The following is a 22,810-nucleotide window of genomic DNA, read 5'->3' as shown; positions in this document are numbered from 1 at the left end:
TAATAAAGGTGTTCGATGTATTTTCTTCCTCATAAAACATTTGACTGAATCCCCCGTTAACATACATGTTCACTGGCTTCTTCTTCCTGCTGTTTGCTGACACATTAATTAAGTTTCTCGGCACATTACTGCCACCTGTAGGCCAGAGGAAGAGTGCAAAACCTGCGTGTACCTTAACAATACAGCAGCCCGCTCTCAAAAACATCACCAGTAACGTTACTAATGGCAAAAACTAAAGAACTAAAGAAGCTTTAACCCTTAAATGTGGGTGTTTTTAGTCTTTAGTATCCCAGTACTTACATACTTATATACAGTAATAATTAAGCAGCAATAATAAGAGAAATATATATTAGCCATCATTTAAAGACATCAGAATTTAATATTTTTGTAATTAATTAATATCTTTCAGCGTCTTTTTGAGCAGCAAATCCTCTTTCCAGCCATTAAATGAGACAGAGCTGATTTCTTTATGAAGAATATTCATGAAGTTTGGGGATAAGAGCCAGTTTTGTTTTCCTCAAGCTGAAACATCTGAAAGAACATGGTTTCCTACAAATAAAGGAATACAAATACATTGAGCTTGACCTCAGAAACAGCTGTCTCCACTTATTTTGTACATGTCGGACGTTCAAACTTTCCAATACTCTGAGCAGTTTGAGGACTCCTTAAGGATCCCCTTTCGCCCGCTCCGTCCACCTTAAAAACACTTTTTTTTTGATGTGGGATGTGTAAATGTCGATGTGCATGAACACACACGCGTGCACGTGGACGTGTGCTGCATGTTTACGTGCGTCTTCCTGTCTGATGCTGATTGAAGTGGATGAGTTGAGACTTTTCTTTCAGAGAGGATCAAACCTCGGGGATTTAAACCCCCCCCCCCTCTCTCTCTCTGCTGTGTGTCTCTATGTCGCTCACCCCCTCCCTCCCTCTCTGCTCTCTAATCGCCGTGTTGCGGTGACGCTTTCTCCTCCTTCTCTTCTCCTCTCTGGGCTCTATATAAGTGTGGATGACTGGTTTGTGTTTCAGACTGACAGAAGGAATGAACGCAAACCTTTCGGACGTACGGCGCAGAGGGCCGCCATGACCCCTGCGGTGACCCCGAAGAAGAGACCCCCACCTCCCCCACACTGCTAATTATTGGTCGGTGTGCAGCATCTACAGGTGAGCTGTTGAACTCAGGTACAGAGTTTCTCCGCTTAGCTTATTTCTCTCATTTTTATCAGGCCGAAAAATTCAAGTTTGACTTCTGAGCAGCTTTTGTTTTGCTGCACAAAGAGGAAAATAAAGTGTATTTTTAAACCCTGAGGGAGGCGGTAACCCTGGGTGTTACAACATGGTTTGAGCGTCTGTTTTGGGTGATGCAGGAAGGGGAAGGAGGGGGGAGCGCCCTGTCATGCCAGGAATGTTGGCTGACTGCGAACAATACCCTCACAGTAGAGAAAGTTTCTCTAATTTAGAAATCAGACACACAGCAGCACGTTTTGAAGCCGCTGAGTGGCGTTTTCACCCAACAAGGACGAACGTCCTGCTAATGGAGACATGAAAGGTCCCATTTAGGTGGAGTTTCAGTCATTTAGCAGATGCTCTGACTCATAATGACTTGCAGTAAACAGTCAGCAAAGCCGACAACACGGGAGGTCACGGTTTTCGAGGAGCGTCAGCGAGAGCAGCTGGATCAAAGTTCATCGGTCGGCTATAAAAAGTTCTGCTCTGTTTATGGGAGCGTGTTGTTTTCCAGTCTGCCCTCCACAGACAGTCACAGGGTTAACATGTCTGGGGTTAAAGATCAAAAGCTGAAGCTGGGAGTCTTGATTGGCTGATGGGATTGTGCATTAAGCCGTGCAGTTAATCTGAAGGATGCCTCAGGTGCTTCGTTCAGGGATTCTGGTGACTGATGCGAGGAGAAAGTCTTCCATTAAAGAGATTTATCACAACGTCTTATACAAATATGGAGAATCAGATCAGGTTTTATAGTTGATCATCACTTTACATGATAAGAAGACGTCAGAGTGGAGCACTGTGGTCATTTTGGTCGCACTTTAATGATCCCTATAGGGAACAAGAAACGTTACAAAATAGTATAAAATGCCACAAAAGTGCCTGAATTTATGAAAACAAGCAACATATCAATATTTGTCAATAACTGTTAACCAGCTTTAGTCTCTGAGCCCTTTCAATAACTCATTGATTGACTCTTGAGCCAGATCACCATCTCAGTTTGTTTTTAATGACTCTCAAATACTGATTTTGGAATCTGTCCATACATCCGGCATTGTCGGAGCAGCAGCACTCACAGCTGAAAATCTTTTTGACGTCAAAGATGAAAATCTTATAATAACATGCTTGAAAACTCTTCGATGAAACATTTCATTGTCTCCGCTGATAAAAGATCTTTCTCCATCGTCCTCCTTTAAAGTGACGTCACTGCGTCACGTGACCTCTCCATCCTCAACGGCGGCCAAACTAACCAACAGGATGAATAAACAAAGGCAGTCAAGGTCACGTAGCTCCCTTTGAAAAACGCCAGATTCGGCATAGAAAGAAGTTTTCCTGCCTCCCTTTCATGATGTTCATCTCCATCATCTCTGTCTCCTCTCTTCCTCTGAGATCATCCATCTGTTTTCTCCATCTGACAAATCCACCGTAACCTCACCAATCGCCTTCGCCCTGGCAGAACAACTCCTGGAGCCTCGGTGCTCACCAGGCGCTGTCATTAGCTCTGGCTCCGCTGAGTGGAAAGATTTCAGCCCTGGTGGTTCTTGTTCTCCAGCTTTTGTTTTCAGGCTCTCGTGTGAGGAACGTGAATCATGACCACATTCGGGTTCCCTTTGCTCTGGTTAACATGGTTCGACCAGCTTCGTGTCACTGTGGAAAGTCCTGCTGCGGAGTCACGTTACGGACATGATGGAGATGACGAGCTACAGTCCAGTTTGGATATTCATGGTTGATTTTCAGCTGAAGTATTACATGGGCTAAGCTGTATGATGAAGCCATGATGTGACGGGATTAACTGTTGTATAAAGTCTTTAACATGCTCATTAGGCTGAAATCAAAGCTCCTGCAGGACAGCTGAACTGTCCTCAGATATGATGTTTTCATGGTATGAAGATGAAATCCAGGACTTTTTCTTTTTGTTAGCTAGCAGAGGATCCTGCTGACGATACTGTCAGTCATTTGGTTCATCCAGAACTTTGGTCAAGAGCAACAATTCAGGGTGACAAGAGGACGAATCCTAATGATTTTGGTGACAAAATGCAACACACATTGAAAGTCATGATGTCCTGATCCTGACTAGGAATGTGATAAGGGCAGCAAGATAAGAGGTAGAACAGTCATCTACCTATCAGGAGGTCGGTGGTTTGATACCAAGCATCCTTGGGCAAGATACTGAACCCCAAAACTGCCTCCGATACTGTGCCATCGGCGTGTGAATTCATATGTACGTTGCTTTGGATAAAAAAGCAATTGCGGCTTTTCTCCATCAGCAGTGCTGTTAGTGTATCAGCCTACGTAGAAATAAACAGGCACGAGTGTTCTGACACTTCATAACACCAATGGGACAAAATACCCAGGAAAATTCAAAGTGAGGTGTGATAAATGTCCCAATCCTGCTCCCCAGAGGATGAACCCTTTGGATTTTAATGACCCCCATGACCTAAGATTCACTGAATCACCAGGATGTTGCCTGTAGGACTGCAGACTGTTAAAGCTTCAGTAGGAAAAGAGAGAGCTGATTGGGGAGTCTCATTTCCAGGTCGTCAAATACTGACGCTTTGGGTCCGGTCGCCAACCAAAACCTTTGTTAAGCGATGACCTGGAAACTGGACCCAAAGCGTCGGTATTGGACGACCTGGAAATGAGACTCAACAATCAACAGCTTTTATCCAGAATCGCTTCCCACACCTTTCAGGGTAAAACACAACACTGAATCTGTGTCGTTACCATGCTGAGGCCATCGACTGACGTGATTATCCACTGGCCAGAACAAGACTACAACAATTTTAATTCTAATCAATCGCTTATTTTATAAATGATGGCATCAAAACGCTAATTGTCTCTGGTTGGAGCTTCTCCAAAGTGAGGATCTGCTGCTCTCCTTCGTCTTATATCTAAAACAAGACATTTGAGGATGTCACCTTGAACTTACGGAGCTTGTGATGGACGTGACATCTTATGGAATGACTTAATATTATTCTATCGATTATTCAATACCACAAAGGATTGGTTTATATACAATTAGTTGCAGCCACAGATCTTTTATCTGTCATGTGTTCTACATGTCCTGCACGAAGCCTGAGTCTTGTTAATGGAGCCTGTTTAATAAGTTTCGTTTAAAGTGGAAAAGATCTGATGTTGTGCTTTATGCTGTGAGGTCACGCTCTATAACCGAACAAAGAGCACCATTGTTCTTCTATGGTTTCTTTATGCGTCTGCTTCATTAGGACCATTTCATGGTCATTCTTTGTTACATGCTGATTTTAGCTAACGTGGTAAGACGAAGAAACAGGGATGGACTTGGGCCGACTTAGAGTGTTTGCTGTAAATTGGAATGATTTGGAACAATGCTGCAGGGAATTCTCCATGTTTGATGAAATAAACTAACAACAGTGAATTCCTATAGAGTTGACAGCATGGTATCCACTCATGATTTGTATGTACAGCTCGAGAGTTCTGCTAATTTACAGACAGCAGCATGAAACGTTCAGTGCTGTCATGGCGTTCAAAGCAGTCAGAATGAGACTCAGAGTGAGTAGTATTGTGACTTGGTGACGACAGGTTGGGGTTGGAACATATTTTCATGGCAGATGGCGTATACGAGGGAATCTGCTAATCTGGCTCCTGCTCCTCGGCCCTCCATCGGAGGTTCGGCTGGATTCCCAAACATCAAACTGAGGACATGCTTCTTGCTCTCCTGGCATCTCTGAATGTGCTCAGAGCGTTCTCGCCTTTCCATCCCCTCAGAAGTGCCTCCATCAGACTGTGCTTCATTTACTTCTGAGCTCAATGTGCTTTCTTTGGGCATGAAATTAACTCATGATCCAGGAGCAGCTGCAGAGAAATGAGCTCCTCGGGTTGCTGAAGTTGTTGAGGTCGTACGGCAGCGCACTGAGACCAAAGATAAAAGCTGGCGTTGCTTCAGTCCTCGTGTGAAAACACAGATAAGAAATCATGAACTTATCGGTCATCCAGTGTAACTTCCTCTTGACCTTTGCCCTTTGCGATCCGGTTCAGGGACGCTGCTGAGAAACGTCAGACACTGGCAACCATGGCTCCAATTCACCCCAATTTTCCAACAGAGACACTGAAAATTAGAGAGTCTCTTTCTTGTTTTTGTTGAATGAGTGGAGCCATTCCACAAGAACCACAGACATCAACAAACTCTTATCTTAATCGATGCCAGACTGTCCCGTGGCTCCAAACTCCTCTGGATAAAAAAATCACTTTGACGCAAAGCCAAACTTTAAACATGAACTCCAATACGTTTAATCTGAGGCTGCTCTCGAGTCGACCAGCAGGCATTTAGGCTCGATCCAGGTCAGCCTCTGAGGTGGACCCAGGCGGTGGTTTCACGGCAGGTATTTGTGCCTGTGATGAACTCAGGCTCCTTTGATCTGACCAGTTTGAGCCTCACTTTGAATCCTCACCAGGAGACCGTCCTCACATGAAACTCACACAGCATTGGTGTCATTTGTTCGAGCACTTTGACGACCAAGGTTTTCCTCACGAGAAACCTCTTGTGGTCGGAGCTGAGACGATCGGTCGGTCAGACAGAAAATTAATCTGCCACGACTTTGACAATGGATTTACTGTTTCAGTCCGCCTGCGGTTTTGGACTTTTGGTCAGATAAATCAAGCAATTTGTAGACGTCACTTTTATGAGAAATTAATCTGGTGTTGACAGATTAATTCAAACTGAAAACTAGCTGTCTACACTGGACGCACTTCATTTGTGTTTTTAACTTTTATTTAACCAGGAAGTCCCTTGAGATTAAGAGCAAGGGAGACCTGGTCAAGATAGCACAACATTAAAATCTTCTGTCATCCTCCTGCGTAACAGATATGCTTCCATTTTAATCGATTCAGCTATCTTCACAGGCCACCTACAAGCTTTTGCGTCAGCTGCACTACGTAAAGAACTGTGCATGTACATATGCATGTCCTGAAGAAAAGATATAGATATGTTCTGTTAACAGATTTCCACGAGACGGTCAACTCAGAAATGCATCTGAAACAGATCTGGTGTAAGCAGCCTGTTGGGTGCAACACACACCACCAACACAACAACATTTAAGGGCACACGGTTTGATATTAACAGTGTGGTAACATCTAGCTGATCATGATAACTCACACATGTCTTGCATGTTGAGAGATATTATTACATAAACAGCGTTCCATGATGGTAACCACAGAGGACAGAGATCTGTCTCACCTTGACGTTGACCAACCAGGATCAGGATTTCAAGCTTGAAGACAAAAATCTGAAAGATCTGCTTTCTGCCAGACTTCACATGGAAGTGATTTCTGCTTGCGCTGAGAGCCATTATCCATCCATCCATCCATACGTTTACTGCAGCGCTGCAGTACAGTTGGCTTTGAAAAAGGAGCCGTCAAATTATTTCCAAACCTACGGGCAAAAACTGGCAGGGACACAAAGAAAAGAAAATATTTTGATTCGAAAAGAACGAATTTGTAATGCTTGGCAGGACTTCTAAAGAATACTACAGAATACATGTTTAAATGAACATGAAACTAAAACTTTTTGAAAAATAAATGCTGCAGATGTGTCGATTTTCATCTGTACTGTTGTCACAATGAGCTACAGATGATAAAGTGCTGCTAGCTTCAGACTGAACTGCTGAGTGCCAAACGCAGTATGATCTTTGTTCAACTGGATTAAGTTGTAATGACACTGTTATTACAACAAAACCAAACAGCTTTGTAGCCTCTGAAAAATGCCTAAATGTCTGGCAGTTTGACATCACAGTTTAGAAGAATACTTTTTTCCTTATATTGACATTTTTCAAAATGTTGGTGTGTGTCGCGAAGGGTGGATTTGAACTCAGGTGGTCGTTGATGTGGATTGTCGCTTAAGGATCAACAGGTACATGACATGAGACGTTCTGCGATCCTACGCTTTAACGATTCATAAGTGACTACTTTCCATGCTAACATGCTATCTTATATCTTTATAAGAGAAACACTTTCAATACACTTTAATTAATGATTACCTTATGCTAACGTTTTAGCACCCACAGTGTTAAACGAGAGTAGGCTCCAAAACTTTATTTTGTTTAAGACAGTTGATTGTATGCTAACATCCTAGCATATATGGTCGTTGATGATCGAAAGCTCTGCCATTAATGCTTTTGCACATTGTTAGATTATGGAGACAATAATCTCCAGATTAATCGATCATGAAAATAATCATTAGACGGTAGGCGTCATGCTAATGTGTTAGCATTCACACTGTTGTTGAAGTGACATGCTGGTGCTTTCATATGCTATGTTAAGTTTTAGGGTCCTGCTAACAAAGGAGAGCACTTTCTTTCCTTTAGTTCAGAATAGTGTGAAATTCTACATATTTGATTACATAATATTAATGTTTAAGATTATATTTAATAGTTAGCAGATGCAGTTTGGTGACAAAGGTGTGAACAAGTTTGTGATAAAAGTAAATGGTTTAATGACCAAAGGGTCAAACTATTAGATGTTATGCAGTTATTTTTGAATGTTACAACAAATAAGATTATTTCATAAAACTTCAGTAAAGTCAACCAGAGAGGTTAAAACCTGGTGTTCAGGTGCATGCACATGGCAGATAGGATCATAATTAAACCTTCAGATTTCACTGAACAACACAGAAAAACACTAGACTGAACTGCCAGAATTCAGGCATCTGAATGGTCTGTCTGCTCTCTGACTGGATGTCTGGTTCAGCCGGCTGTATACGGGACACAGAGACACAGCAAACACTGAGACGCTTGGCAGGGAAGCCTGTCATTATGGCCTGAGGCTTCAGCTCTGGTCAAAGGAGGACGAGATGTGGACAAGAAAGAAGCAGCGGTCTGTCCAATTGAAGTCCTCATTCCAGTGCCTGGGTGTCAACTGACTTCCTGTGACCTCTGACCTCTGGGTGCAATGGAAATGGGTCTAGAACTATTTATGCGTCTGAGCAGAACAACAGTCGGGAGATGAAAATGCAATGCTTTGGATTGTTTCTCTGACAAGTTAATCAAGGAGTACAACAGCAGATTTATTGCGCAGACTTCTGGAACGAGGTTGCTGAGAATGTAAATTTGGTCCTGAAGGTGGCACAGCTGGAAGGGTCATGGTGTCATTAAAATCTAAAGGGTCCATCAGCTGGGGAGCAGGAATGTGGTCAGGAAATATCTGTCTTGTAACTCTGGATTCTCTGAAAAGAATTGGGATCTCTCAGGAATTTTGAACAAAATTTCAACAGCAGCAAAATAAATGAGGATTTACTTTCTTACACGAGGCTTTGCAGGACGTCAGCATGCCGGATACATCCCAGATGTTCTCACAGACTCAAACATGGAAAAACTATTGGCTCATAAAATCAGATGTAAAAGCAAATGTTGAAGCTTTCATGATCCTCTAGTGTGCTGCAACTCAAACACTCAAACACTCACAAACAGAGAGAATAGTTAAACAGATGTTTATTTATATGACAGAAGCCGTGGATGACCGGTTTGGAGTAAATTCAGAGGAGCTGTTGAGCTCACCCAGCTGTGACTTCCATAAACTCAATGAACGGGACCAGTATAAAGACAGTCAAAGGTCGAACGAAGTTGAAGAGACTTCTGCAGATGGGCTGAAACACTTCATGCTGTCATTAAAGGCTTTGAGTTTAGAGCCTGTGCTGCTCATTCTGTCTGGCTGACAGCATCTCTGCAGGAGACATGACGCCACAGTGTCGACCAGCGGCAGCCCGCGTGGTATACGTCAAACATCCCATTCCTCAGTGTTCGCCCGTAAACTGAATTCTTGTCTTAAGACTTTCTTTAAAGAGCTCGAAGCCTTAACACTGCCCCTCAAATGCCTCACATTTCATAGTTTATTTTTATATATTACGTGTAAGTATTTTGTCCTGATGGAGGAAGATTTCCAACCAATCGGAACTGTTCTCTGCAGTCCTTGGACTGTGTGTCCATCTCATGATGTTTCATGGTAATCTGTCCGGTCAGTAGATGTGCTGGGAAAAGTGAAGATGGGATAAAGGCTGACATAAAATATTTGTCAGATACACATTGACATTATTGTTCCAGACTCTTCTTCTTCTACTGTAAAAATTGTCATGTCTTCAACATGACCTGGTGTGTCATCATTTCTCAAACTGATAAAATTTCAGGAGTTTGCTTAAACATGGAAAATGGACATGCTGTCTGTTGTCTCGCGCTAGGTCTTCCCACATGTCTGAAACAGCTGAAATATATCACCATTTCTCTCTCTCTCTCTGCAGGATGATTGACAGCTGCACCTTTTGAACCCCAGGATGCCTGTAGTGCCAGTGGGCGGGGCATCCTCCTCCCACCACATTGTACCTGTCGCCCTTATTTGCTCTTGGCTGCTCCTGCTGCTCCACGCCGCCTTTGGTCAGAAACCTGCCAGGCTGCCCTTGATTGGCCGGAAGCCCTTCATCGCTGCCTGGAACGCCCCGCTGGACATGTGCACCATCAAGTACAACATCACCACCAACGTCGAACGCCTGTTCCACATCTACGGGAGCCCACGTGCTAAATGGACAGGCCAGAACGTCACCATCTTTTACGCCAACCGGCTGGGCTACTACCCACACTACACGCCACAGGGCGTGGCTGTGCACGGCGGCCTGCCGCAGAACTGCAGCCTGGACCTGCATCTGTTCAAGGCCTACCAAGACATCAACCACTTCATCCCTGCAGAGGACTTCCGCGGCCTGGCCGTCATTGACTGGGAGCTCTGGCGGCCTCAATGGAGCCGTAACTGGCACAAGAAAGACATCTACCGGCGCAAGTCGAGGGAGCTGACTGCCAAGGCGTACGTCAACGTGACGGAGGCGCAGGTGGAGGAGCTAGCAAAGCGGCGCTTTGAGAAGAGCGCCAAGGCGTTCATGCAGAGGACTATCCAGCTGGGGATACGCCTTCGCCCCAACACCCTCTGGGGTTTCTACCTCTACCCTGATTGCCACAACTACAACCTTCATGAGCAGAACTACACGGGTTTCTGCCCCCTGCTGGAGAGGCTGAGGAACGATGAGCTGATGTGGCTGTGGAACAGCAGCACCGCGGTCTTCCCCTCTGTGGCCATCAGGAAAACTCACACCAACAGCATCAGCAACCTGCACTTCTCCCAGCACAGAGTCCGCGAGTCACTCCGCGTCGCCTCGCTTACCTCCAAGGAGTACGACCTCCCCACCTACGTGTACCTGAGGCTGGGCTACCGAGATGAGGCAATGGCCTTCCTCACCACAGTAAGAACACAGTTTACCACAACTATGTAGTACTTTTACTGTGAATTCAGTGTTAAGCACCTGATCTGCATACTCAGTTCTGGTTGGATGGTTACTTTCTACCTTCACCATTATTGGCATGCAACAAAACAGTTCACTTCCTGAGCGACGTGTTTCTGTACGTTGTCCAAGTCCTGTAGCTCATTATAGTTACATTATGTTGAATGAGGAACCTGAACCACGACCAAAATCCTTTCCCAGATCTTAACCAACAGTGGCTTTAGTCATCCAAATCATAGCGGTAATGGATCAGAAAACACTTATATGGATTGTTTTTCTAGGTTCCTAAAAAGCACATCAACATTAAAGCACATGTGGTTCTGATCGCTTTGTGCAGTTCAACCACAGCCACAGACAACATCAGCCCAACTAGTTTCACTCGTAATAATAGTGAAAACATTGCTGATTGTGATAACTCTGACGTAAGGTGGAAACATCCCTTGCAGAAACATGCAGTCACTCCTCCAGAGTGTCATTCAACTCTGTACCCAGATTCACTTTAATTGTTTTTACGTGGTAACAGTTGACCCACACCCACTTTGAAGCGACCCAGTCAAATCCAAAGGATCTGACTTTCTGAATTGCGCCGACTTCACTCACATTATTGAAGACGCTCCGATTCTTGTTTCACTGTGACTTAAAATTACAACTTCCGCGTCTGGGATTTGACTTGTCCGTTGACTAAAACACGTATCGTGTGTCCTTTACCAGTAACAATCATTTTGTTTCTTTTGTCTGCACAAAGACAAAAAGGAATGCAATGAATATGTTTTCATTTCAATGATGTCCCAACGAATGGCCTCACCTCAGCTCTGAGTGAAAAAACTGATTCCCATTCTGTTGAGAGTCATGCAGCCCTGCATTCAAGGTTCATACTCCAAAGTCTACGCGGCATCACCGGCACGAGCGACCGAGAGGTGAAGAGCAGGTGACGACCTGTCAGTAAAGGATGACTGCAACAGTCCAACAACTGTGTCACGAGTACAAAATACCAGTTTCCTGCATCACTTCAACTTCTCTGTCAACTTATCATCATTTTAGCTTCAGCCAACAACACACACACGACCAACATGATGATGTTAGCACATTAATACACTAATTGCAATTAACATCACAACTGAAGCAAAAGTCAACTTAGATTTGGTACAGTATTGACAACATGCTCACATCTATCCACCTGCTGCAGGTAAAGAAAGGTCGACAGGGAAGTTTAACTCAATATTAAGTGAAGTCATGGCAGCATTGATTAACCTGCAGCGTCACTCTGCCCACCCCCTCCACCTTTACAATGACAGGCGAGAGTTTGTAATGCCGGAAACTACAAGATAAACATCCAAACGCCATCCAAGTTGTAAGAAATCAGGTTTTGTTGTATTATTCTGATTTTTAATTGCGAGTGTCACACAGTGCAAATGAGATGAGGCTCGAAGAACACAAAGAGAAAGTCTCAACCTGTAATAGAGGCCGTTCCTTTAAAATAAGACAGTGAAGTGACTCCCAAACGTAAAATTTCTGCCATCTCTGTAACTCTGTTACAAGCAAGAGTCCTGTATTTAAAATTTTACTCACTCAAAAGTGCAAAAGTATTGGAATCACAATATACTTGAAGTACCGAAGGTGGAAATTCTCATTGTGCCGACTGGAACATTTCATTTAATACAGATTAATTAATAATTATTGCTAAATATATAGTTATAAATTGGATATACTCATATAAAGTACAAGTACCTTAGTTGATGTCCATCGCGGTCGTCTTTTCAGTTGTAGGAGTGTTATGAAGCTTCAGAAGCTCCGTATCAAACTAATCTAGCTTCTCTAAATGTTGATCAAAGATACTACAACATGCAACATCTCTGACATAAAGATGTACTTCTCTTCACATCATGGGCTGTTTGCTGACTGAAGGATTTTACTTTCGGAATTTATTGACTGCTGCCATCTAGTGGAGATCCGCATAAAAGCAGCTCAGAGTCACTGGATGCAGACCTGCAATGCTTTGGCCTCCTTCGCCTTCTGGCCTGCAGATTCATTGAAAATGATGATTATGTACTGAATGCTGTGTGATAGAAAAGATTCAAAAGCAGCTCATTTTTGTTTTGTCTGGTAATTTAACTTCTTGTACTTCCACTTCTCAACTGAGCGTTTCCTTCATGTTCGCGTCTTGTTGAATGTTTCAGCTGTGGCTGAAGCGTGTCAGATGATCATGTCTGTTAATGACGGAGGCAGACTGTGTGATGATGCCTGCACATGTGTGTTTCCTGCAGAAAGACTTGATCCACACCATCGGGGAGAGTGCTGCTCTGGGGGCTGCAGGATTCGTCATCTGGGGGGACCTGAACCTGACCTCGTCCAGGGTGGGTGTCCTTCGCCCCCAAAATCTTTACTGTCTCTTACGTTCTTCTTATTTGTGTAATTTGAGACAGATAAAGTCTGTCTGTGGACTCTCATGTGAATTTCTCCTCAAGCTTCTTCTCATTTTGGACTCCACAAAACCACAGCAGTAAATATAGTCAGACAATAGAAAGCTGACATCATGTGGTCTCTCTCTCTCTCTCTCTCTCTCTCTCTCTCTCTCTCTCTCTCTCTCTCTCTCTCTCTCTCTCTCTCTATATGCACATCTTTGCACAGCCTTTGTGAATCTGCAGCTGCCTTTTTTTTTTGAGAATATCTGTTAAATGCGATATAAAGTTAAGGGGTATACGTCATGTCTTGGAGGAGCTGGGAGACCACCTTGGACAGAATCTTCTTCTCTCTCTCTGCCAATTGCTGAACCCGCCTTTCCAGCTAGCTTGTAGAGCTTGTTAGCATCTCTCGGCCTCACGCTCCATCAAAGACTGGCTGCTATAGACCGGTAGAACATCTGCAGCATCTTCTTGCAGATGTTGAAGCATCTGAGCCTCTACTAAAACAACCGTTCCCTTCGCTGTTTGCTCATTTGGCACTGTTAAATATGTCAGTGTTGTGATGCATTCAGGCCTCCACGAGCCACCAAAGCCCAACATGACTGATCTGTGTCGTTTTGTTTCCACAGCATAACTGTACCAAGGTGAAAGCCTTCCTGAACCACCGCCTGGGCCAGTACATCACCAATGTGACGAAAGCTGCCGAGGTCTGCAGCGACTCCCTGTGCCAGGGGAACGGCCGCTGTGTCCGCCGGGACCCCCTCGCCCCCCATTACCTCCACCTGAGTGCCGAAAGCTACCACATCCGGCTCACCGTCGACGGAGACTTTGCCGTCACCGGGTGGCACTCGCAGCACGAGCTGCAGCTGCTGACTGAGAGGTTTCGCTGCCACTGCTACGAAGGCCACGAGGGCGAGCGCTGCGACAGCATCAACGAAGTGAGGGAGGACGACGGGCCTTGGGGGGACGAGGAGGAGGACAAAAAGAAGAAGCAGTGGACAGCATGGGAGGGCGAGCAGGGTGAACGGTGGGAGGGAGGGGAGAGCGTGGCACCGCTGACCACCTGCAGCCTTCACCTGATGCTGCTGATGCTCCTGTTGAACTTATTGTTAGTAACGACGGTCGTATGACGTATGAGAAAAGCAGGTGTTACCGGTCAGCACAGCTGTGTACAGATGTTGACGTCTTTGAATGGAGACAGACTGGACTTTGGATGGATGTGAAGGCAGGATGTTACTGTTTCACCCTCTTTTAAAGACTAAATGTTGTTTAGTATGACTGGATTTAGTGGATTTATCATTTTGACCTGGTTTCAGACCACTGAATCGTAGTTTGCAGGTATTTGATCATAAACCAAAGAATTGAATACATCGGAATTTTGACCTGATGGTGGCGCTGGAGAGAAAAATCAGGGGATCCCAAAGTGACTCCAGTTTATCCAGAAGTGGTCTTAAATATTTGAGCAAAATTTCATGGAAATGTATCTAACAGTAGGTGAGACGTTTAACTGAAAACCTCAAATGTCACCAGCAGGGCGGGTCCTCTGGGAACCATGAATGTTTGTGGACGGGCATGTTTTGCATCGCTCTCAGCTGTTACAGGAACTTCAGCTGATCAACACACTGATCGAGGTCGCTGCTGAGTGGAGGAGGAACGGCGATCAATGTGAAATGAAGCAGCCTTCTTCCTCTGACAGATGCTCTGTTGAAAGTAACACACTCCCTCCTGATGTTGGCACTTTACCGGACACAGAGGTTTGGTGGCGGCAGACAAAGGTTTGGTAAATTGCGATAGAGGCGAACTGTATTTGACTTCTGCAACACTCTGCACTGCTTCACTTGCCAACAACTGCATCACATCTTCCAGGAATGTTAATTAGTAAATGTCGACACTGTTGGACTGACTGACCATCGGCAAAGTGGAGGTTTGACGTGATGCCATGCAGCGCCCCTGCAGAGCCGAGGATCCCTCAGAGGGATGTTATTTTTAAAGCTTCCAGTGGAAACCAAAGGGTGCTAATGCTGCCACACAGCCACATGTAGGAAAATAATCACTAGCGTTGGACTCTCAGTCAGTGGTGTTTATGAAGACATGGGAATTGCCATTAGTTTATGTCTAATGGCTGAAACTTGTTTTTTTTATCTCAACAATAAGCTGGTATCTTACTTGACATTACACACAAAGTGTATATTTTTGTACTGTTACTTACATTATACTCAGCTTGCCAGGAAGCGCCATATTTGAGCCTGTTTGGATGCACATGTTGTAGGTGCTATTGGTTTCAAAGTATTTCTACATGGATATCAGTATAAGTACAGATGATTGGGTTTGCTTCTCAGTGTTTGCATGGTAATGCAGGGGCGGGGCATGCTGACAGGCAAGCCAGGCAGTTGCTTGGAGCCCCCGGTCACTAGGGGGGCCCGGCCACTTATTTACAACAACATTACTGATAGGCCTGGGCTTTCAGGGACCTCTGTTGGTCCCTGGACCTCACTTTGAGAACCACTAATCTATTTTTTCAGTATTCATCTCAAATGTCCCAGAAATTGTGCATTTATGTGTGCAAAAACCAAATTTTTGTGGCGTGCACGGGTGGGGTGGGGTGGGGTGGGGGATTTCTTGCTTGGAGCCCCAAGAGACCCGAGCAACGGCACTGCGGTAACGATGTTCCTTATGTCAGCTCAGAGGAATCACATCAAATGTTTTCAGCTTTTGATGAGATGGTGGACCAGGCAGTCATGTCTCTGTCTCTGCAGCTGATGGACGTGACTGTCGGCATGACGAAACACTGAACGGGTGTAACAGCCGACACATACTGTGTCTGAAAACATGACTCAGTGGCTCTCTGTGGTTCTTCTGTGTCTGACCAAAACTGGTGGTTTTCAGTTCAGATCGTTCCGTCGTTCCCCTCCAAAGTGAAACGCTATCAGAGCTAATCGTACTGGACTCATGTTGTGGAGGCGCATTGCAGACCAAAGTTCAGTCCAGTTTGGTGCCGAAGTCCTGCTGGACACGGTGGATGGCTGAGTGTACACATTAACCATGACTGCAGTCTTTCTTTCACCTTAACCAAGAAGTTTTCTTTACCTGAACTTTGCCAAACCTCAAGCATGAAATCGAAAATGAATCATTTTCAATCATTTTGGAAGACAATGCTCAGACAGGGCTCATATCGGCCGTTTTCGATGGCAGAGACAGATGTTGTGTTGATACGTAGTTTGGAAGACTTTTTCCGCTCCAGCTGAAATATTTCAAATGCGTCTTTAAATCGATTTATGCCACTGAGAGCAGGTCCGTTCCCACTTGTGTCCTTACACTGACTCTCTGAACACCTTTGAGTTCCTCCCAGTGAAAATCCAGAGCAGAGGTGGACCTGAAGCCTGAAGTCTGATGGTCTGAAGGTCGAGTTTCTGTAACTTTCTCCTTTACAGGAAGCTAAACATGTAGCATCCGTCACAAGTCTCCATAACACTGATCCTGGTTTAAACCGAACCAGAACGTTCATCTCAAACAAGCTTTCAGGTGAAGATCTGAAGGGTTTCACGTCACTCGTCATGATGCAGAAACTGACTCCTGCACTTACTGTTTTCTCTCAAGATTGTAAAGCATGTATGAAACAAGAACTATGCAACACATGAAAAGTGTCATTTGAATGTAATTGCACTGCAAATAAAGAGTTTTCTTCAGTACGCCTGCGTTTCTTCTCCTCTGTGCACAGAAAAGGAGGATTTCAGGGGAGCTGCTGGCAGCCATGTTGGAAAAGCTCTGCACGTACGATGGCGCCAGCACGGCTGCAGACTTTCAGTCTTCTTTGTAAAACAGATGGAAAGCATCCCTAAAACATCTTCAACTAAACCTGAAAGTCACTCACTCATGTTTTTACTTCCATAGTAACAAACCAGGAAACCTGAATCATCTACCAGCTGGTTTTTGTCCAAATTCTAAGGACTGAAAAGAGGAAGAGGTGTGGACGGAGAGATTACGTCCTCTACTTTGTAACAGACGATGACACGTGAAAAATATCACATCCGAAGTTTCATCTCGCCATAAAATTTGCTCCTGAAGTGTTTGAAGACTCTTTCAAAGGAGATCTAATTGGATAAAACGCTTCTTATCCAATCAGCAGCAGAATTAAGAGAGACGGAGGCCAGAAGACGGCTCCACCAGGTCCCATTACACTGAACAGAGACACCATCGCTGGACACTGAGTACAGGCTGAACTTATGAGCCACAAAGCAAGACGGTTTCCACTGGAACAGAGAGTTTTAACGGATGAAAAACTATTTTAGAACATGAGAAAATTATTATGCACAGGAAACAAAACACCATTAAACCAACGAGAAATAACGACTGAATTAACAGAAACTACCAAAACGTTATGAGCAACACTTTAACACAACAACAGCTCAGCGCAGACAGGGAGGCTAAGCTGAGGGCTCATTGTAGGTGACTGCACCTAAAACCCAGAGCTGCAGCTGCTCACTGTAAGGAGAAGCTTAATTCCAGACAAGCAGTTTTCAGTGTTGTCGTCCTTTTTTATTTATATATTATTTGCATTTTGTCAATGGTTTTACTCTATCATAAAGTTCACCCTCCTCTTCAGCAGTTAATGGACCGAACAGAACAGCTGAACCCTCAAATGCATCCTGTTATAAACTGAAGATGCAAAAAATTTGTTTTTAAGTAATTCAATAAAAGGCGCTTTATATTTGATGCCATCTGTTATCTTAAATGAATAACAAAGAAAATGCATTTCTTCACTTTTCTTTACTTCATCACAATAATTCTGGTCCTCTGCTTAAAGTTGTTTTTATCAATCAGATGTGTTTTTCTTCATCGTCATCGCTGACTGTGATATTTAACTGACTGCACTGATAATTTCTTCTCTGCTGTGTCAAATAGATGTGAATGAAATCAGCATGAATTTGTTAGAAAAAGTACACACAAATGTGTTAATATAAGTACAGTCATCTGAGCAAGACTCTGACCTCTGAACCCCGAACTCCCCCATGAGTCAGATAAGGATCGAGTGAAGAAACCATTTCCTCCGACAAATGAAGCAGTTAAAAACAGACGTCGAGAAGAAACAGAGAGCAGAACTTCACTGAAGAGAGCAGCAGGTAAGAGCTGACCGTCCCTTTATTTCATTAAAATGTATAAATACTGCGCAAGTATACGAAATATGTGTTTCACTGACTGCATCTGGTCCCATTAAAGACGTTATTGGATATATATATTAATGAAGTGGAAGCAGTCCTCTGAACATTTTGACCATTTGTTCTCAGTTTTAGAGTTTCTGCACATTTTTGAAGCAGCAGTTAAATTGATTTTGTGTTAAATCTGTCAAATTAATAATCAATTGACGATCTGCGTTCTGACTGTCGGGTGAAAACACCACAAAACATCTAGTCTTCAAAAAAAAAAACCAAAAAAACTCAGAAACCAACACCTCCAGTCTAGTTTATGCTTGTTAAATCTTTAGTTTTGTTCAGAATTCTTGTATTCAGAAAATATTCTTATCTAGTTTTTCTTTTTAATAACCAAAATGTTTCTGGAGATACTTGATTGTTTCATAAGACAGATGTGTCCAAAATGGCAGAGTCACATAAAAACACAATAAATTGATTTAAAATATCCTCATACAGCACAGTAACATGATAATAAACATGATAAATACATTTAATTTGCTTATTTGTGAGGGAAAAAGTTCATCGATGAACAGGAAGAAGAAAAACTGCAGATGAGTTTGAAAGCAGTTTCTAACCTGTTCTTGGTCAGAAGTTGAAAAGAGACTAAAGACGAAAATAGAATAAACGATTGTCTTTATGTGTAATTTATGTGATGATGTCCACAAAATACTCATGCATGTGTTGACAGCTGTGAGAGTTCCCACAGCACGAGCGCTGCTATGACCGTCATCTACAAACCAACCAACCACAGTGCAGCAGGAAATGTCTTTCGGCGCCACATCGGACGCATCCAAAGAAATAAACGACATAACACATCAGCATGCGTCCATCGGTAGAAATCAATCTTTCCATTGCAGCACAATTGATCATCAAACAATCTCTTAGTGATTGATTGAGGCAAAATTTAGCAACAAATCATCGCGGCTGTTGCTTCAACCCACAACTACAACCAACCAATCAGCACACGATACAGAACGACACAGAGCACCATGGGTGGCGTGATATTTCGTAAGGCTGCGTTTGAACGGAAACTTGAGGCACGCACAAACCGAAAAGATGGCGGGGTCCTGTTTTAAGGTAGTTCAATGTCCTAGAAGTGTCAGCGCTGCAGCAAAAGTTCGTTATTGATTTGCTGATGATGAGACTCTGTTCCCAAATTATTTTTTATGATTACATCATAGTGCCTCACATTGATATCGTACAGTGGGAGAGAGTTTATTAGACCCATCTCACCCAGTGTGACATCAAACAAACTTTATTAATGTTTTAGTAGCAGGACGAAACTTACATTTATACAGACCTCCATTTGCAGCTCCTTAAGTTAAAGTAGAGTCTGCAGCAGCATAGAGTCACTATCAGAGGGTTTTATTGTCCACTCCCTGTCCACACTGACAGGTTAGGGACAGCCCTTCATATGACAAACCCTCCATGTGAAGACAGAGGTGGACTGGACAGATCAATGGCGTCAGAGGTTAAACTGAGACTAAGCCTTTTTTGTTGTCTTTCCTCCATTTGTCCAGAGCCATTGTGATGGCCCCGCCCTTCCTGTCCTGCGTTGCCCTTTGTATCATTGGATCCATCACCACCATCCTCGCACTGCCGCCTACTGAGCCGCCACTGATCCATGACCACCCCTTTGTGGCCATATGGAATGCCCCAACCGACCAATGTCGAAAACTTCACATCCCACTGGACACGGCAGCTTTCCAGGCGGTGACCACACCCTCCGCAGTGTCAGGTCAGTTCCTCACCATCTTCTACGAGAACCGCCTTGGCCTCTACCCAAGAGTCAACATGGCTAAACGCAAGACCTACAGAGGCGGCGTCCCCCAGAACGGGAACCTGACAGAGCATCTGGCCAAGGCTCGGAACCAGATTGATCACTACATCTCCCAGGATTCCTCTCCTGGGCTGGCTGTCATCGACTGGGAGTCCTGGCGCCCCCTATGGGAACAGAACTGGGGATCAAAACGTATTTATCAGAAGCTGTCCATCTCTCACGCCCTGCATATGGCCCCGTTTCTATCATCAAAGAAGATTTGCGATCTGGCAAAGCAGCAGTTCCAGCAAGCCAGTCGACGCTTCATGGAGAAGACCATCAGCCTTGGCATCGGCGAGCGTCCCAGCCGTCGTTGGGGCTTCTACCTGTTCCCCGACTGCTACAACTACGGCTGGGACAAACCCGGCTACACGGGGAAATGCTCCCCACAGGCCCAGAAGCAGAACAACCAGTTGACGTGGTTGTGGGAGCGCAGCACCGCCCTCTTCCCCTCCATCTACCTGCATCAGAACCTGAGAAACTCCCCCCAGGCCAAGCTCTTTGTCCGCAACCGTGTCCAGGAGGCACTGAGGGTCGCCATGCTGCCAAAACGTCCATACACGATGCCGGTCTATGTCTACTCTAGGCCACTGTACCGGGACCAGACCCAGAACTTCCAGAGCCAGGTGAGCCAGTGTTACAACCCGCTGTGTACAGCCTGCCTCACTGATACTGCTCATGTTTGCAGGTCAGGTCCTAACGCCTGACCGATGGGTTATTCGAACCCTAAATGTTCTGCAACCAATGACGTTCTAGGTACACATTTTCATTGTGCACCACCATGTGGCACTGAACTAACTGACAAAGAAAATTGGTTGATTAAACAGGATTACCTGCCAGCAGGAAGTTTGTTGACGTTGACTTTAGAAATGACCTTTAGTAGAGCTGAAACAAATGAATCTGATCATTTGGAGCATGTCAAAACATGTCAAATATCCTGTTTTGCTTTGCCCACATTCAGGCGGACCTGGTGAGCACCATTGGAGAGTCTGCAGCTGTGGGAGCTTCAGGGGTCGTAATGTGGGGAGGAACCAAAGACTACAACAATGAGGTAACAACTACCAAGTCTTTTTTAATATTCATATACTGATGTGCATGTTAAAACAGTGATGGTAAACATCCCTTTTTTCTGTCTTCATTGTCACTGGGCTGCAGTGGAGGTACAGCGACACAAATTCTTGTAACTGTATGTCTGCAACCATGACTTGTCACAGGTCTGAAAACAGGAAGCCAGATGACCAGACTTTAATCAGCAAATAATCAGCCTTTGTTTCCTCTTTTAGGAGGAACTGACAGCTGTGACACTGCAGTGTTCGCTATCTCAACTGACAGACGTGACAGGCTTTTCTGCTTTTGTGTTATCTTTATTAGTTATTTGATCAATCCTCTTTGTTTTGTAGTACAATCCAACAGAAATTACAGGAAAAATATGTGGTGTTTATGACCGAGTTCACAGCCAAGCTACATGTAGCCGGCTTGCCTGTTGGTCAGTCCCTCCACCCCTTTGGTCCAGACTTCAATAACTCAACAACTATCAGATGGACAATGTTGAAATGCTGTACAGACATTTACGCCACATTTCCTATATTGTTTGCCCTTTTTTTAACTAAACTTAACCTGTAACTGACCTTTAATTCTGCCTTAATTTACCTGAGTCTCGCCTATTAACCCTTTAGGCTGCCTGTCAGTCTCTGTCCGAGTACCTGACGTCCACCTTCAACCCATACATCGCCAACGTGACGGCAGCCGCCATGCTCTGCAGCCAGGTCTTGTGCCAGGGGAAGGGCCGCTGCATCAGGAAGAACTACAACTCCACCCACTACCTGCACCTGAACCCCGCCAACTTCAGCATCCTGCGGGCTGAAAGGAAGTACGTAGCGATCGGTCGCCCCTCTGCTGCCGACCTGGACGCCTGGGCTGCAAACTTCACGTGCCAATGCTACGCTGGGTGGCGCTGTTCACCCAAACTGTTGAATCCAACCACAATCAAACTCATCTGGGTTTAATCTGTTTACTGTTTTCAGAGCTGCTGATCAGAATATGCAGTCATGAAAACAATTAAAATTACTTTCTGTAATTCAATGAGGTTATGAAACCAGCGACAACCCTGATTCCTAAAAAGTCTGAAGGCGGTGTAGAAGGAACGCTTCAGAAAACTGCTGTACTGAGAACCAAACTGAACCTTAATAAATGCTTTTCTGCACAAATATCCAGCTTTTTTGGTTTCATTGACAAACTGATCTACACTGAACAGAAGAGTCTCAGATAAGTTGTTTTGAAATTGTGTAAATACTGCTGTTTTAGTTGCTAAAATTGTCATTTAAACTAAATTTTTCATGCTAACTGTGAAAATCTGATATCGTTCTGCACATTTATGCATAAAACTACACCTTAGAAATTAGGGCTTAACTGGTTGTTACATGTAGGACCACACAGGAGTCAGACACAGGTCAAAACGCCCACGAGTCAAAACACCAACCACAGTCCAAACGACCCTGAGACAGAGACGAAGTCCAACAGCCAAAAGACTGTCCAAGTCAAAACAACAGTGTGACCAAGAAAAGCCTGGGTCAAAAACATCCAAACACACAGACGAGCCCAAAATGTCCACAAGTCTGAGACAAGCCTGAGTCCAAAATAGAAAATAACATCCTTAGACTGGACTCCAGTACTGTCCTCCTTCAGAACAGTCTGACATTGGTCACAACTTTGGATTTTCTGTCTGGATGTTGGAAGTGAGCTGCAAACACTAAAGCAACCTTCTTGTAAGAGAACCAGACCTTCATCACTGCAGACTTGTTGCAGCACGAAGAGCTCAGCTAGAATTAATACCATCAGTGATGGATCGTTTCCATTTAGGTGTGTCTGGAAAACAGCAAACACCATATCA

General features: G+C 44.3%; 2 protein-coding genes across 2 annotated transcripts; both read left to right on the top strand.

Annotated features, from left to right (window-relative positions):
- The first annotated feature begins 1,016 nt into the window (after positions 1-1,016).
- On the top strand, positions 1,017-16,600 carry hyal4 (hyaluronidase 4). The gene is made up of 4 exons (XM_070973188.1): positions 1,017-1,161; positions 9,482-10,471; positions 12,775-12,864; positions 13,542-16,600. The coding sequence occupies exons 2-4, from the start codon at positions 9,515-9,517 to the stop codon at positions 14,040-14,042; spliced, it is 1,548 nt and encodes a 515-aa protein (XP_070829289.1). The 5' UTR covers positions 1,017-1,161; positions 9,482-9,514; the 3' UTR covers positions 14,043-16,600.
- Positions 16,601-17,984: 1,384 nt separating this feature from the next.
- On the top strand, positions 17,985-21,933 carry LOC139337726 (hyaluronidase PH-20-like). The gene is made up of 4 exons (XM_070972455.1): positions 17,985-18,032; positions 19,622-20,546; positions 20,882-20,971; positions 21,597-21,933. Exons 2-4 carry the CDS (start codon positions 19,632-19,634, stop codon positions 21,924-21,926), a joined length of 1,335 nt encoding a protein of 444 aa, XP_070828556.1. The 5' UTR covers positions 17,985-18,032; positions 19,622-19,631; the 3' UTR covers positions 21,927-21,933.
- Positions 21,934-22,810: the final 877 nt, after the last annotated feature.

This window comes from Chaetodon trifascialis, chromosome 10 (genome assembly GCF_039877785.1).
Source record: "Chaetodon trifascialis isolate fChaTrf1 chromosome 10, fChaTrf1.hap1, whole genome shotgun sequence".
Classification (NCBI taxonomy): domain Eukaryota; kingdom Metazoa; phylum Chordata; class Actinopteri; order Chaetodontiformes; family Chaetodontidae; genus Chaetodon; species Chaetodon trifascialis.
Note: the sequence above shows the minus strand (reverse complement) of the source record. Positions and strands in the feature narration are given on the sequence as shown.